General features: G+C 39.0%; 1 protein-coding gene across 9 annotated transcripts in view; it reads left to right on the forward strand.

Moving 5' to 3' along the window:
* Window positions 1-18,482, forward strand: part of LOC105499392 (solute carrier family 38 member 9) — an 87,320-nt gene that overhangs the window by 21,491 nt on the left and 47,347 nt on the right. For 7 of the 9 annotated variants that reach the window (XR_011625021.1, XR_011625022.1, XR_011625020.1 and 4 more), the window contains one exon: window positions 17,098-17,230. The exons of the other annotated variants lie outside the window; for them this stretch is intronic. Coding sequence is in view for 4 of the 7 variants with exons in the window: in XM_011771939.2 (XP_011770241.1) it covers window positions 17,098-17,230 (133 nt within the window). In the remaining 3 variants the exon portion in view is untranslated. The remainder of the gene's footprint in view (window positions 1-17,097; window positions 17,231-18,482) is intronic. 9 annotated transcript variants of the gene reach the window in all.

Here is an 18,482-nt window from a genome sequence, read left to right on the forward strand (position 1 = left end):
TTCATTATGTTACTTTCATTTGTTTCTGTTTTATATTATAGTAGGAGTTATTTTTATTTTTTAATAATTATGCCTCTAGGTAGTTATGTATTTTCTATTTTATTAAGGCTAGTAAATGGGGTATTAAAAATAATTGCTTAAAGAGGTCATGCCCTCGGGCCGGGCATGGTGGCTCACACCTGTAATCCCAGCACTTTGGGAGGCAGAGGCAGGCAGATCACGAGGTCAGGAGATCGAGACTATCCTGGCTAACACGGTGAAACCCCGTCTCTACTAAAAATACAAAAAAATTAGCCGGGCGTGGTGGCGGGCGCCTGTAGTCCCAGCTACTCAGGAGGCTGAGGCAGGAGAATGGCATGAACCTGGGAGGCAGAGCTTGCAGTGAGCTAAGATCAGGTCACTGCACTCCAGCCTGGGCAATAGAGAGAGACTCTGTCTCAAAAAAAAAAAAAAAAAAAAAAAAGAGATCATACCCTCATTCATACATTGCTGGTGGGATTGAAACATGGTACAAAGACAAGGATGCCCTCCCTCACTACTCCTATTCAACATGGTATGGAAGTTCTGGCCAGAGCAATCAGGCAAGAGAAAGAAATAAAGGTCATTCAAATAGGAAGAGAGGAAGTCAAACTATCCCTGTTTGCAGATGACATGATCCTATATCTAAAAAACCCTATCATCTCAGCCCAAAAGCTTCTTAAGCTGATAAGCAACTTCAACAAAGTCTCAGGATACAATATCAATGTGCAAAAATTGCTAGTATTCCTATACACCAACAACAGTCAAGCCAAGAGCCAAATCTCGAATGAACTCCCATTCACAGTTGCTACAAAAAAATACAATACCAGCCGGTGCAGTGGCTCACGCCTGTAATCCCAGCACTGTGGGAAGCCAAGGCGGGCAGATCACAAGGTCAGGAGATTGAGACCATCCTGGCTAACATAGTGAAACATCGTCTCTGCTAAAAATATAAAAAATTAGCCGGACATGGTGGCACGCACCTCTAGTCCCAGCTACTCAAGAGGCTGAGGCAGGAGAATCACTTGAACCCAAGAGGTGGAGGTTGCAGTGAGCCAAGATCATGCCACTGCACTCCAGCCTGGGCGACAGTGAGACTCCATCTCAAAATAATAAAATAAAATAAAATACCTAGGAATACAGCTAACAAGGGAAGTGAAAGATCTCTACAAGGAGAACTACAAACCACTGCTTAAAGAAATCAGAGATGACACAAATGGAAAAGCATTCCATGCTCATAGATAGGAAGAACCAATATCATTAAAATGGTCATACTGCCCAAAGCAATTTATGGATTCAATGCTATTTCCATTAAACTATCATTGACATTCTTCACAGAACTAGAAAAAACTTTAAAAAATACATATGGAGCCAAAAAAGAGCCCGAATAACCAAGGCAGTCTTAAGCAAAAAACAAAAAACAAAGCTGGAGGCATCATGCAATCCAACTTCAAATTATATTATAGGAGTACAGTAACTAAAACAGCATGGTACTGATATAAGAACAGACACATAGACCAATGGAACAGGATAGAGAACCCAGAAATAAGACCGTACACCTACAACTATCTGATCTTCAACAAACCTGACAAAAACAAGCAATGGGGAAATATTCCCTATTGAATAAATGGTGCTGGGATAACTGAGTAGCCATTTACAGAAAATTGAAACTGGACCCTTTCCTTAACCATATACAAAAATTAAGATGGATTAAAGACTTAAATATAAAACCTAAAACTATAAAAACCCTGGAGGACAACCTAGGTAGTACCTTTCAGGACATAGGCACAGGCAAAGATTTCATGACAAAGATGCCAAAAAAATTGCCAAAAAGCAAAAATTGACAAATGGGACCTAATGAAACTAGAGCTTCTGCACAGCAAAAGAAACTATCAATAGAGTAAACAGACAACCTACAGAGTGGAAGAAAACTATATATCTGACAAAGGTCTAATAGCCAGCAACTATAAGGAACTTAAACAAATTTACAAGAAAAAACAACCCCATTAAAAAGTGGGCAAAGAAATGAATAGGCAGACACTTCTGAAAAGAAGACATATATGCAGCCAACAAGCATATAAAAAAAGTTCAACATCACTAATCATTAGAGAAATGCAAATCAAAACCACAATGAGATACCATCTCACACCACTCAGAATGGTTATTATTAAAAAGGTAAAAGGAACAGATGCCAGTGAGGTTCTGGAGAAAAAGGAAGGCTTATACATTGTTGGTGGGAGTGTAAATTAGTTGAGCCATTACGGAAGATAGTGTGGCGATTCCTCAAAGACCTGAAGACAGAAATACCATTCGACCCAGCAATCCCATTACTGGGTATATACCCAACGGAATATAGTTATATTATAAAGATACGTGTACACATACATTCACTGCAACACTATTTACAATAGCAAAGACATGGAATCAACCAAAAAGCCCATCAATGATAGACTGGATAAGGAAAATGTGATACATACATACCATTCAACGCTATGCAGCCATAAAAAAGAATGAGATCATGTCCTTTGCAGGGACATGGATGAAGCTAGAGGCTGTTACCCTTAGCAAACTGACAGAGGAAGAGAAAACCAAATACCACATGTACTCACTTACAAGTGGGAGCTAAATATTAAGAACACATGGACACATAGAGGGGAACAACACACACTGGGGCTTATGGGAGGGTGGAGGGTGGGAGGAGGGAGAGGATCAGGAAAAATAGCTGATGGATACTAGGCTTAATGCGTGGGTGATGAAATAATCTGTACAACAAACCCCCATCACACATGTTTGCCTATGTACATAGGCACATCCTGCACGTGTACCCCTGAACTTAAAAAAAAAAAAAAAATGGTACAGCCATTTTTGAAAACAGTTTGATAGCTCCTCAGAATGTTAAATACAGAGCTATCATATGACCTAGCAATTCTACTTCTGGGTATCTTTCCAGAGAATTAAAAACATATGTCTACACAAATACTTGTAAACAAATGTTCCTAACATTCATAATGGTCAAAGTGGAAACAACTCAAATGTCCATCAACTGATAAACAACAATATGTATCAACCTGAAGACATTATGCTGTGTGAAAGAAGCCACACAAGACTACATATTGTATGATTCCATTTATATAAACTTTCTAAATTCGGTAAAGTCATAGAAACAGAAAGCAGATTAATAGTTTCCAGGGACTGGGGAAAGGGGAAAATGGAGTCTGGGACTTCTTTTGGGATGGTAAAAATGTTCTAAAATGGATTATGGTGATGGCTGTACAGTCATCAATCTGTGAATGACAGATTAAGGAATCTGGGCTGACCAAGTTATTGAGAATAACTAGAAAAGCTGACAAAATGTTTTTAAAAATATGCTTGAAGACATACGACAACTAATAAGACAATGTAGAATACCAAGGTCTAAATCAGGAAGAAGACAAAGCCAGAAAGGAGAGCCTAGCGTTTCCTCAAGAATATCTGCCAATTCCAGTTTATTAGCTGAGAGGCTTAAAATAGAGCCTTTGGCCAGGCGTGGTGGCTCACATCTGTAATCCCAGCACCTTGGGAGGCTGAGGCAGGTGACTCATCTGAGGTCAGGAGTTCGAGACCAGTCTGGCCAACATGGTGAAACCCTGTCTCTACTAAAAATACAAAACTTAGCTGGGCGTGGTGGCAGGCACCTGTAATCCCAGCTACTCAGGAGGCTGAGGCAGGAGAATTGCTTGAACCTCGGAGGTAGAGACTGCAGTGAGCTGAGATCTCACCACTGCACTCCAGCCTGGGTGACAGAGCGAGACTCCATCTCAGAAAAGCAAACAAACAAAACAACAACAACAACAAAAACCAGAGCCTTTGCCAGCCTACAGGGCTAGAGGAAGAAAATTTGGATTCCAGGGCCCACTAAGACAGACTTCAAATAAACTTTAGGTTGGAAGCCCAAAGGGCTATAGCCTAGAAATGTGAGTGAATTTGAAATAGAATGACCTTCTTTCAGGAACCAAAGGCCAACTTCATCTCATCTCAATTCCCTAAACTGGGTTAAGGTGATCTAGGATTGCTCCTGTCTCAAACTGACTTTCCAAAGCCAATATAAACTCTTTCTAAAGAAAATATCTTAGGTTTCAAGTCATTCGTACAGTTTTTTTATATAGAATGTCAGGAACTTGCTAAAAACTTGCCAAGCATAAGAGAAACCAGGACAAGATGATTGGAAATTAAGAGACTCAATACACAATAGAAAGAGACTCACAGGTGATCCAGATAATGGAGTTATCAGGAACAGACTTTTAAAGCACTGTCTTTAACATGTTCAAGGAAATTAAAATAAGACAGAGAATTTGGCAGTGACTAGAAATAAATATGAAAAAAAGTAAATTTGTGGAAAAAAATTTTTTTTGAAGAATCAAATAGAAATTCTGTAATTACAGTACCCAGATTAAGAAATCAGTGACAATAATGAGTGTTAACTAGAATGTGGAACAATGGGAATGCTCATATAGTACTAGAGTAAGTATCAGTTGAGTCATTTTGGAAATGAGTTTGTAATTATCTGCTACCATTGAGTATACACCAAGTTTATAATCAGTAAAAATGTATGCACATTGCACAAAGGTCCCTTTGTAAGGGACATGTAAGAGAATATAAATTAGAATTGATTTATAAGAGCTCCAAAGAAACCCAGATATCCCTCAGGAATGGATAAGTAAATTGTTGTGTTTTTATATAATGGAATGTTATACAGCTATGAACATGAACAGACTATAGCTACATTCAGAATATGGGTGAATGCCACAAAGATAATGCTGGCAAAAGAAGCCAGACAGAAAAATATATATTGTATTATTCTACTTTATGAGAAGTTTGAAAGCAAATGAAACTAATTTCATACATGTGTGCACATATATGTGTCTAGAAAATGCACTAAAATGTTAACAGTGGTTATTTCTGATAGGTGATTTTATTTTCTTCAATAACTTCTTGATTATCTTAAATGTAGACAATGTGCTACATTTCTAATGAGAACAAAGTTATTCCGAAAATAAGGCATTCCTATAACTTAGGATAAAAATGGTATATACAAAATGAAAAACTCATTTTCTTAAAACCTTGTTTAAATTACCTTGGTAGTCTCAACTACTCAGGAGGCTAAAGCAAGAGGATTCCTTGAGCCGAGGAGTTTGAGGCCACAGTGCACTATGATCATGCCTGTGAATAGCCACTGCACTCCAACCTGGGCAACATCATGAGAACTCATCTGTAAAACAAACCAAAAAATCTTTTGGTATATTTACTGTATTTACTCCTAGCCTTCTTTTCTATGATGTTTTTAGATGAGATCACATAGTATATATAATTTATCGTGCTGCCTTTTCATTTTAAATTTATATTACATGCTATCGTTACTTCTGCCAGTTATTCCCTAGTTGTCTGTCTGCCAGCCTCCTTCCCTCTCTTCTCTTCTTCCCCACCTCCCTGCCATTTTTCTTCCCTCCCTCCCTCCCTCTTTTCCTCTTCTGCCTGCCTTCCTTCCTTCTTCTATTCTTTTGTCAACAAACATTCATTATGTTCCTTCTGTTTGCCAGACACTTTACTCAAACACAGCTCCACCCTCCAGTGGGAGAGGTGGATACCTAGCGAAAAATAAGGGGTGATAAATACTTGATTTTATATGTATAAACACACACACGTTTGTTTGTTTTTGAGGCATGGCCTCCCTTTATTGCCCATGCTGGAGTACAATGGCACGATCATAGCACCTTGTCACTTTGAACTCCTGGGCTCAAGCAGTCCTCCTGCCTCAGCCTCCCTGGAGGCATGCCTGGCTGCTTTTACTATTTTTTTTTTGAGAAAGGGCCTTGCTGTGTTCCCCAAGCTGGTCTTGAACTCCCGGCCTCAATCAGTCCTCATGTTGGGATCACAAGCGTGAGCCACCACACCCAGTCTATATATGTATATATTTAGAACTCATTTTTCATTAGGAAAAACATGAATTGAACACATCCTGTACTAGCATTACCAAGAATCCTGCGGATCATACTCCTGTGAGTGACTGTGTTATAGGTTCTGGTTGTACCAGGAGTGGAATGAGTCCATATGTAATATTGATGACCAGGTGCCTTGGGAAGGTTTCTGTGCAGGTGCTGCCCTGTGCAAGAACATTTATTGTAGTTGTTTTGGCTGAGGTTGAGGTTTGTTTGTTTGGCTTTTGTTTTTAAATGTGAGAGGTAGATTTTGCAAGGGATTAAGCTGAATGAGACCTAGGGACATCTGGTTACAAATATTACTAAAGGAAAAACCTATTCAGGTGCTCCCTGGCATGGATCTGTTAAGGGCATGTAGGTTCCTCCGTCAGTCATCTCCTTTGCCCATCAAGGAGGAGAGTAGAAGGCTCTCTTCCAGATCTGTGTCCTTAAGGGGGCCTTAAGATGGTCTAGGACAAGAGTTGGCAAATTTTTTTCTATAAAGGACACATTAGTAAATACTTTAGGCTTTGTAGGCATATGGACTCAACTTTGCCACTGTGGAGTGGAAGTAGCCATAGTCGAAACGTAAGTGCATGGGCCTGCCTGTGTTCCAGTAAAAATTTTATTTACGAAAACAGGACATTTATGAAAACAGGACATGGGCTTGGATTTTTTTTATCAGGCCATAGTGTACCAACCCCTGGTCTGCACAGAAGGACTCTAATGTCAGCAACCATAGGGACTTGTACTTCGTACTGCTGTGACACCCATAGGGATACCTCTTGCCTTGTTTCTGGGGAAGTTAATAAAAAGGTCAGGCACCTTAATTTCAGTCTACCCACACAACTCTAATAAAAATGTTCTGATCAATATGGCTCTTTGGACAACAAAACAGCAAAACAGTCCCTAGCCTCTCCTAAACCCTGAAGCAAACCTGCAGTCCTTTGGCAAGGTCATCCAAAGATTTTAACTGCCATAAACCATAGGGCTGAGATTGAAGCTAAGAATGATAGGGGAAAGTACTGGCTTTCAAACAGCAGTAAAAAGTTGTATGGTAGGCCGGGCGCAGTGGCTCAAGCCTGTAATCCCAGCACTTTGGGAGGCCGAGACGGGCGGATCACGAGGTCAGGAGATCGAGACCATCCTGGCTAACACGGTGAAACCCCGTCTCTACTAAAAATACAAAAAACTAGCCGGGCGAGGTGGCGGGCGCCTGTAGTCCCAGCTACTCAGGAGGCTGAGGCAGGAGAATGGCGTAAACCTGGGAGGTGGAGCTTGCAGTGAGCTGAGATCCGGCCACTGCACTCCAACCTGGGCGACAGAGCGAGACTCCGTCTCAAAAAAAAAAAAAAAAAAAAAAAGTTGTATGGTAAAAATTGTCCTTAAGACTCACTGAAATGCCGAAGAAGAAATTTGTTTTACAAACACTCTTCCATATTAGGAATTCTTTCTAAATATCATCTTAAATTTAAATATACATAATTTAACAGTGTTTTAATATTAAGATATTTACATTTTTAATTAAATGCTGTGATTAGCAACTTTCTACATAATTTTATATCATATTTTGATTTCTTTCTAATAGAGTCTCAAAGTTATAACTATTATAACGAAGGGTATGAACACAATTAAGGTTCATAATACATATAGCAAATTGCTTTCTAGAAAGATTGTGCCAACTTATGCTTCTACTAGCAATGTGTGAAAGTTCTTATTTCAGCATATACTTTCTAGCACTACTTTTTTCTTTTTTTCCTAAAATATCTCATATTTAGTTGTAAAACTTTCCTATAGATAAAAATTAGTTGATAGGAGCCAGTTGGCAGGGCAGGTTTCACTTTGAGCTCTTGCCTTTATCTGTTCTGTTATTCTGGGATTGATCTGCAGAATGCGACTAGCAATAGATTCTGATCAGGCTACTACAATACTTGCCATCTGGATTGAAAATACAGCCATCATCTTTTGAATGACCAGTTTGTGTAAACCATTTGTTGATAGTGTCTTTCCAGTGGTAAAGCAGAATTTCTCTTTGTCTGTTTACTTTTCTTGAGAGCCATGATGAGGATTTCTAAGGCTTGATGCATAGAATCCTTTCCTTAAGTGCCTTAGTCCATTTGGTGCTGCTGTAAGGAATACTTGAGACTGGGTAATTTATAAAGAACAGAAATTTATTTCTCACAATTCTGGAGGCTGAGAAGTCTGAGATCAAGGCACTGGCATTTGATCTGACACAGGCCTTGTTGCTGTGTCATCCATGGCAGAAGAGCTGAAGAATAAGCTAGCCAAATGCTATGCTAAGCCTCTTTTGTAAGGGCCTTAACTAGGGAGGAACCCTCCCAGCCTAATCACCTCCTAAAGGCCCCACCTCTTAACATCATCACATTGGCAATGCCTGAATTTTGGAGGGAACACATTCAAACCTATAGCATTAAGATATGGGAAAGGAACAAGAAAGAGTCTGTTTTTCTTTGATGATCTGTTTAAAGAGTAGACGTGTTTTGTTTGAATCACATCCATGTACAGTTTTAAAACTGTCTCTCTCTCTCTCTCTCTCTCTCTCTCTATATATATATATATAGTGAAACCTTTGCCTTCTTTCATTGTCTTTCTAGTTTTTAAGGATAGGAAATTTTAGTTAAAATGCTAACCTAGCATTTTTCTTATTCCCCACTTTTATTTCTCCCGTGGGGAATTGGGTTATGAAACTAAAAATTTTACTAATTTTCCAGAAATTGTTCTGGTGGGTTTGTATAAGGAGAGTAATAACTGGCATGGCATTGCAGTTACTCTTTATTTATAATTAAGACATGCTCTTTATTTCAAAATATTAAGTTAATAATACTCTTAACTTATTGCACTTAAGTAGATTGAGACAATTTGTGAGTTATTTTGACATCCTAATAAAGTGGATAAAAGGAGAAGCTGCTTGGAAAACTTTCTCACTTGGGAATTTTTTCCACATTCCTAATTTTCCTTTGTGGAATGTCACTCACCATTTCCCATTTGGAACTGCTCTTTCTAGATAGAAGATGGAATGGAGTGGTTGTGGTGGTGGTGGTGGTGTTATTGTTTACATCAACCTAGAGAAAAATGGAAGCATCTTAACTTGGTTAAAATGTTTCTGTTGTTTATATAATTATTTAAGCCTCATTCCAGTGTTGCTACTTAAAAAAAAAAACAAACAAAACAAAAAACTCAAAACTTGCATTTCTTTTACTGATCATTTTGTAGACATAAAAATAAGAGATTCTTAGCACAGTAGAATTTTTAAAAATTATTGGAGTTTTTTAAAACCAAAATTTAAGAACATAAATTGCAGGCCGGGCGCGGTGGCTCACGCCTGTAATCCCAGCACTTCGGGAGACTGAGACGGGTAGATCATGAGGTCAGGAGATTGAAACCATCCTGGCTAACACAGTGAAACCCCATCTCTACTAAAAAATACAAAAAATTAGCCGGGCGCAGTGGCGGGCGCCTGTAGTCCCAGCTACGCGAGAGACTGAGGCAGGAGAATGGCGTGAACCCAGGAGGCGGAGCTTGCAGTGAGCCGAGATCGCGCCACTGCACTCCAGCCTGGGTGATGGAGCGAGACTCCATCTCAAAAAAAAAAAAAAAAAAAATGTTGGCTGGGCGCGGTGGCTCAAGCCTGTAATCCCAGCACTTTGGGAGGCCGAGACGGGCGGATCACGAGGTCAGGAGATCGAAACCATCTTGGCTAACACGGTGAAACCCTGTCTCTACTAAAAAATACAAAAAACTAGCCGGGCGAGGTGGCGGGCACCTGTAGTCCCAGCTACTCGGGAGGCTGAGGCAGGAGAATGGCGTGAACCCGGGAGGCGGAGCTTGCAGTGAGCTGAGATCCGGCCACTGCACTGCAGCCTGGGCTACAGAGCGAGACTCCGTCTCAAAAAAATAAAAAAAAATTAAAAAAAAAAAAAACATAAATTGCATTGAAAAGAATTTTGAAATTTATTTTCAGCAGAATCTATAATAAAATATATGGGCCTGAGAATTAATTTTCAGGTCAAGTTCTTTGTCTATATGTTGTTGATGAAGTTGTTTACTTTCAACTAAGTAACAGTTTGGAATTCTAAAACAGAGAACTCATAATCTTCAACCAAGTGTTTATTAACATTTGCTTTTTTTTTTGGCCGGGCGCGGTGGCTCACGCCTGTAATCCCAGCACTTTGGGAGGCCGAGGCGGGCGGATCACAAGGTCAGGAGATCGAGACCACAGTGAAACCCCGTCTCTACTAAAAATACAAAAAATGAGCCGGGCGCAGTGGCGGGCGCCTGTAGTCCCAGCTACTCGGGAGGCTGGGGCAGGAGAATGGCGTGAACCCAGGAGGCGGAGCTTGCAGTGAGCCAGGATCGCGCCACTGCACTCCAGCTTGGGCGACAGAGCAAGACTCCATCTCGAAAAACAAAACAAAACATTTGCTTTTTTCAAAAGCTTTTTCGCTCTGCCACTTGGTTAAAAAAAATAACAATCTTAAAAAAATGAGACTGCATATGTGTGTGTGCATGCACATATTCATTTGCAAATTATGTACATGTACTTCTATAGTTACATATTATATACTCTATAAAACATAGAAATTTTTAATTATTAGAAAGATATAATCAATCTTGATAAAATTAACTTGAAATTTGATTTATTGGCAGTATAGACAATTTTTTGTTTTCACTTTAACATTGTCTTTATTATTTAATACTTTGTCACACAGTAATTTAAACTGATTCAAAGTTTATTCCAGGCCAGGCACAGTGGCTCATGCCTGTAATCTCAACATTTTGGGAGGCTAGGGTAGGAGGATTACTTGAGGCCAGGAGTTAAGATCAACCTGGGCAATATAGCAAGACCTCATCTCTACAAAAAATAAAAAAAAACTTAATCAGGCATGGTGGCACATGCCTGTAGTCCCAGCTACTTGCTACTTGGGAGGCTGAGGCAGGAGGATCACTTGAGCCCAGAAGTTCAAGGTAATAGCCAATGACCACACCGCCACTGCACTCCAACCTGGGTGACAGAGCAAGACCCTGTCTCAAAAAAAAAAAGGAAGAACCAAAGTTCATTTCAGTCTCATCCAACAATTACATGTGATGTTTTCTGTTGAAATTTGCATGATGAATTTTCATCCTCCATAATATTCAATTCTTACATTTAGTGATTGCAGTACTAGTTTGTATATTTAGTATTCCATGCTATTTTTAAGCTGAAAATACTAGTGTTTTCATTGGTTTAATACTGTTAATTTAGAAACAACCAGTAATTGGCTGGGCACGGTGGCTCACGCCTATAATCCCAGCACTTTGGGAGGCCAAGGCGGGTGGCACACCTGAGGTCAGGAGCTTGAGACCAGCTTGGCCAACATAGTGAAACTTTGTCTCTACTAAAAATACAAAATTAGCTGGGTGTGGTGGCACATGCCTGTAGTCCCAGCTACTCGGGAGACTGAGACAGGAGAATTGCTTAAACCCGGGAGGTAGAGGCTGCAGTGAGCCGAGATTGTGCCACTGCTCTCCATCCTGGGCAAGATAGAGCAAGATTCTGTCTAAAAAAGAAAAAAACCAGTAACCTCGTTCACCTTTTGTGGTTTTCTGTCTAGTCTGAGTTTTTCTCTCTAGCCTGTCCCCTAAGCTCTTCTTTTCTACTTTTCTGCCTTCCCCTTCGTTTCTGACACCCTTCTAGCTCTACTTTACCACTCAGTTGTTCCAGCCACTACCCTCCCTCCCAACACAATACACCCACACATACACACACACACAAGAAAAAAAAAAGTATTGATTTAGAGGGACCCCTCAGAAGGTGGCAAGTCTCTGTTGGGGGAAGGAGAAGAGTTGACAGATGGAACAATTCTTGGCCAGGCATGTTGACTCACACCTGTAATTCCAGCATTTCGGGAGGCAGAGGCAGTAGGATCAGTTGAGACCAGCCTGGGCAACATAAGAAGAGCCCAATCTCTACCAAATATATATATGTATATATATATATATATTTTTTTTTTTTTTTAAATTAGCTGAGCATGGTGGTGCACACCTGTAGTCCTAGCTTCTTGGGAGGCTGAGGCAAGAGGATCACTTGAGCCTCCTATTGCTGCTGCAAGCTATCAGTGCACCCCTGTACTCCAGCCTGGGTGACACAATGAGACCCTATCTCAAAACAAACAAGCAAGCAAAGACCTATAATTCAGTAGCTTCTGGACAGATTGGAGGAGCTGCCTAGCTGCTCTGAAATCTCCATTGGAAGAGTACTAAACACTTTAGGAAGGTCCTGAAGTCTTTCTGGAATGATTACTTGAGAGGTGTCATTTTGAAAGGCACACTGGGTGGAAGTTTACAAAGGGCAAAGAAGCATTGCATACAGTCATTTTGAATACTTTATGTTAGAATCCTAACTGTTTAATGTTTATGTTTTTATTTTTTAATGTTTATGTTTTTATATATTGTTTTATTTGATACTTTATAATGTTTGTAAATTTCCACATTTGAAATATGTTGAGTATTTAATTTCACTGATTTCTAAACATTGTTATACTTCTGCACACTTTTCAATTAAAATATTAGTATTAATACTTGCATGTATTAATACATGGAGTAAATACCAAGATACTGGTAGTGCAATTTGCTTTAGAATTATAATTATTACTTTGATTTTTCTGTCATGTTTAATGACAGGTTCAAAGACCATTTAAATTCTTCATTTGGAAGTTCTTAAATCTTAGAAAATTTTGAATCCATGTGTATGAAATTGCAGATAGGAGTTTTTATTGGTGACAGACATGTTCAGCAATAAAACCATCTAACAATGGAAACATTTCTAAACATTTATTATTATACAAAGAATGTTCTTTTTTTAAAGCAACTACTTTCTCAGGTAATTAAAATACTATCTTTATCTTGAAGGGAGATAAATTAAGTATGTGGGAGGGGGTTGTTTTTAATATCCGCTGTGTACCTATGTAGCATACTATTGACAACTATGTGTCATCATAGAAAAAGTCATCAAATTCGGAGTAGTTGTTTCTTGTAGAAGAAAAATAGGTAGCTTGTTTAAGTTTGCCACAACATAACCGATAAATTTCTGTATGATACAAAAGATTTTTTAGTCTCTCTCAACCTCTCTACTAAATTTTGAAAGGATGTGTCCACTTAAAATCTATTTTTAAAAGTTTATTTTTGATATATCACATGTACAAAGAAGTGCCTCATATATGTACAATTTAAGAAGTATTTATAGGCCAGGTACAGTGACTCATGCCTGTAATCCCAACACTTTGGGAGGCCAAGACAGGAGGATTGCTTGTGCTAGAAGTTTGAGACCAGCCTGGGCAATATGGCAAGACCCTGCCTCTATTTTTAAAATTTTTTAAATTAGCCAGGCATGGTGGTGTGCGCCTGTGGTCCGAGCTACTTGGGAGGCTGAGGCTGAGGCAGGAAACTTGCTTGAGCCCAGATGGTTGAGGCTACAGTAAACCATGGCCTAGACCTCTGGCCTAGGCGATAGAGTAAAACGCTCTCTCAAAAAACAAAGAAAGAAAGAAAGAATAATAAAGCCAACACCCATCCAAGCAACATAAGGTCAAAACGCAGTTCTCCATGTGTCCTTCACCAAACACATACCCCATCCTCCCTAGGGATGGCCACTATCTTGACTTTGTATAATAATTTCCCTATGGTTTGTAATAGTTTTGTTGTCTGCATATCCGTAAATACTGAATTCAGTTGCACCTGGTTTTGTACTTCATTTGGGGTACAGACCTTCTTAAGAGTGATGACATTGTTGTTAAATTTCAGAGAAGCATAACTGGTCAGTAGGAGGGTGGAGACAGATGTATAAGCCAAAAATTTTTAAGGAATTTAAGGAGTGGAATCTAGAAAAGGTATTAGGTAGAAATAAGGTTTCTCTGTTTATATGTGTATTAAATGAAAATATGAGGTTTGACTCACATTTTAAAATATTTTGTAAATTTTGTTTAATATTGAAAGCATTTTTTCTGTGGCATGACCATAAATATGTATAAGGTAAGATAAATATGACTTCTTTATTTTCAGTGTGGCACAGCTGAACTACATTTCAAATGAGAAGTAATATTGATAGGGAGCAGTCATGTGAACTATGATCAAAAAAAGAAAGCCCAAGTTTCAAAAGTCTTATTCTGAATATTCTCTGTATAGTATTGTTTAATTTTAAAAGTGTTTTCAGATCCAACTAAAGTTCAATTTAAAAATATAGTTTATATTTTTTTCTTCTCAAATGAAGCTTTAAGCATATGTTTCTAATAATTCAGTTAAATATGCTGAGTTGTATATTTTTTGAAGAGACTGTTTTGAAAAGATTCCAGAATATTTGTTTGAATAGGCACTCAGCATCTCGATGAAAACTGTTGGAAAAGAAAAACTTTCAGAGTCATTCTGCCCTCAGAGTAGTCAAGCCAACTAAACTGGTGCAGTTAACACTTCTGTGAGAAACCAGGAGCCAAGATATTTAGCACTTCCTGACTGCTTTTCAGCAAGCAGGCCTCAAACCAACTTAGTGGTTGGAACTAATACCATTGAATTTTTAAAGTAAAAGGCTAGCAATAGAACACCTACATCTCTTTCTATCAGTATGATACTTATCAGTCTCTTTTGGTAATCCATGACTAGCTTCAGTCTTTGCATTATGTTGGTATTAAAGCTACCATTGTTTCTTGAATTTTGTAGGGCATCATTCTTGCGAAGCAAAAAGAATGCACTATAGAGTGTGACCCCAGGTATAATTAAGCCATCTGCCAGATATAAATATTTTTATGTTGCTTTTTAGTACCACTGAGTGTTGTAGTAGAGATACAAATATATTGGACATCATAATGCTTTGAGATAATTGGTAGTTACAGCAGACTACCAAATTTACAAGTAGGGATTGCGTTTTCAGCTTCTGACCCATTCATTTTTATTATATCCCTTTGAAATATATTGACACCACTTAATTCACTTAACAATAATATGCTTAGTGTCTTAGTTCATTTTATACTGCTGTAACAGAATACCTGAGACTGGGTAATTTTAAAAGAACAGAGATTTATTTCTTATAGTTCTGGAGACTGGGAAGTCCAAGGTCAAAGGGCCCACATGTAGGGAGGGACTTCGTGCTTATCACCACATTGTGGAAGGGCCAAAGAGACCATGAGAGAGAGTAGGGGGAAGGAAGGGAACTGAACTCATTCTTTTACCAGGAACCCACTCCTATGATACTAACCTGCTCCCAAGATAATGTCATTAATCTGTTTGTGAACTCAGAGCCCACATGACCTAATCACCGCTTAAAGGTTCCACTGTTGGAACTGTTGCATTAGGGATTTTCTTCCAACACACAAACTTTGGGGGACATATTCAAACCACAGCACTAGTATATATGATACGTCATATTGCTCCCTATATTCACGTATTTGCTCTATAAGTGCTCTATTTACATATTCATTGAATTGACCTATATAGTACCCAGCATATTTAGGTGGTGTGGTAAAAAACAAATAATAAAAGATTCAAAGATTCTGTATGCTAACTAGAGAGATAAAACTAAGTTTAACACCTCTGCTACCGTTTCTCAAATATCACAGAATTAATAAGAAAAATAGCAGAAATTAAATGTTCAGTCACTTGGTTTTTCAAGTACTTCCCACAAGATTAGATTAATGGCTGGGTGTGGTGGCTCATGCCTGTAATCCCAACACTTTGGGAGGCGAAGGCAGGCAGATCACCTGAGGTCAGGAATTGGAGACCAGCCTGGCCAACATAGTGAAATACCGTCTCTACCAAAAATACAAAAATTAATCAGGCATGGTGGTGCACACCTGAGTACATGTATTTGTACAACATTATCAAAACAAACCAACAAAGACCTATAATTCAGTAGCTTCTGGACAGAACGGAGGAGCTGCCTAGCTGGTCTGAAACCTGAGTACTACCAGAGTAGTCCCAGCTACTCTGGAGGCTGAGGCCAGAAAATTGCTTGAACCCAGGAGGTGGAGGTTGCAGTGAGCCGAGATCGTGCCACTGCACTCCAGCCTGGGCGACAGAGTGAGACTCTGTCTCAAAAAAAAAAAAAAAAATTAGGTTAACAGTATCTCCAGAAATGATTACCATATATTACTACATTTTAAGTTTCTTTCAGAACTGTAAGTATAAAGTAGTTATGTGGAACCAATGATAAATCTGGATTTTTTTTCTTCTTTATTTGGATCTGTGCCTGAAATGGCAAATTATGTACAATTTGGGGCACAGTGTCACTTATGACTTCAAGGAGTCTAAGAATCAGCAGTCTAAGAATCTTTTATGAAAAGATACAGTCTTTTCATAAAACTCTGCCTGGTCTTTTCATTTTGGATAGTATATTACTGGAAACTTCAGAAGAAAATGAGGGAGTGTCAGAAAGAAACCGAAGAGGTTGGTGACTGAAAAGGGTGATTGAACACCAAAATCTGCAGTTGATTAGGATGCAGTCGTGGAAAGGAAGCATATATGTAAATAAGAGGGTATGTTACTAAAATCCACAAAAAGTAGAATGAGGCAAAATATCTCCATTGTCCTGATGTTCCATTTTATACTGATTTGGATAAGTTTCATAAGGGATCTGATAGTTGAGGTCACTAATCCTTAATACATGAACCAAGGAATAAGAATTCTGTTTATCATAGGAAATAGCTTTGGCCCATAAGGAAGGAGTAGAGACTCTTCAGGAGAGGGACATTTTAGTCCATAATTTCTCTGATTTAGTGCCAAAAGCTTTTTTGAGAGACTATTCAAAGCTGTCTTAAGTTTCATTGTTGGAAACTGATAGCTGCTATATTTCTTTTTAATAACTGTTTTGAGTTCTTTCTGTTTGTCTTCTCTGATGCTAAATTCCTGAAGATTAAAAAAGTGTGCTTAAAGTAAAAGTGTTATGAGACAAAAGCTTTATTCTGTGGATAGGATAATACTTCTTTTGTGACATTTTCTTTTTGCACCAAAAGTGAGAAGTCAATGCCTTGCCTTTGTGCATCCCATTACTAATGTAGGACAAGAAGTTATTTTCTTCAAAGGCTGACTTCCAGAATTTTTGGCTGAACACTTTTTGTCAAGTGTATATTCCCTTCTGTAGGCCTTTCTATATAGAGCCCACAAACATCGTGAATGTGAATCATGTCATTCAGAGGGTTAGTGACCATGCCTCCGCCATGAACAAGAGAATTCATTACTACAGCCGGCTCACCACTCCTGCAGACAAGGCACTGGTAAGAGACAAAACATTACTAATAGTCTAAAATTCAGATGAAATGAACAGTGAACAATATAAGCCAGGGCACCTCCCAGTGATTGAACTTTTTTCTGACTGTATTTCAAGGACAGCATCATGCAAAGTCAAAGACAGTAATTAATACACTTCCTACATCTCAGGCCAGTTCATTCTTATCTAAATTTGACACAATCTTTCTGTGTTGACAACAACCTGGAGATTTTTTTGGAAAATTCCCCTGATCCTCATGCCCCAAATCTCTGAGGAGGATAAATTACTTTTGAAATGGCAGGTTAGGCCATTGACTAATAGCAAATAATAACAGGTTCTGCTTAGTGTGGTCAATTTTTAACTTTGAAGCTACAAGGGAAATAGTTTTTTAGAAATTTTCTACAAGAATGGGAAACTGGCCGAGCACAGTAACTCACGCCTGTAATCTCAGCATTTTGAGAGGCCAAGGCAAGAGGATCACTTGGGCCCAGGAGTTCAAGACCAGCCTGGAGAAGATGGTGAAACCCTGTCTCTACAAAAAAAAATTTTTTTAATTAGCCAAGTGTGATGGCTCGCACCTATAGTTCCAGCTACTTGGGAGGCTAAGACAGGAGGATCCTTTGAGCCCAGGATGGATCCCTTGAGGATGCAGTGAGCTGTGATTGTGCCACTGCATTCTCCTGAGCGAGAGAGTGTGACCCATCTCTTTTTTAGATGGTGTGTCGCTCTATCACCCATGCTGGAGTGCAGTGGTGCGATCTTGGCTCACCACAACCTCTGCCTCCTGGGTTCAAGCCATTCTCCTGCCTCAGCCTCCCGAGTAGCTGGGATTACAGGTGTGTGCCACCACGCCTGGCTAATTTTTGTCTTTTGAGTAGAGACGGGTTTCACCATGTTGGCCAGGCTGGTCTTGAACTCCTGACCTCGTGACCCACCCACCTCGGCCTCCCAAAGTGCTGGGATTACAGGCGTGAGCCTCTGTGCCCAGCCATGTGACTCCATCTCTTAAAAAAAAAAAAAAAGGGAAACTGAAATACGTACATACATAAATATAGTAGTTTCTTATTTAGCATTATTCTTTTATTGATCAAAACCAAGAGTCAAAGGGCCAGATACTAAATGTCTTAGACTTTGAGGTCACATACTGTCACATGATATTCTTCATTTTATGATCATCAAAATTATAAATTAAAAATTTATAAAATTATAAAAACCATTCTCAGGAAAGAGGCTATATAATAATCAGGTTGAAGCCAGAT

The sequence above is a fragment of the Macaca nemestrina genome, chromosome 6, assembly GCF_043159975.1.
Source record: "Macaca nemestrina isolate mMacNem1 chromosome 6, mMacNem.hap1, whole genome shotgun sequence".
Classification (NCBI taxonomy): Eukaryota; Metazoa; Chordata; class Mammalia; order Primates; family Cercopithecidae; genus Macaca; species Macaca nemestrina.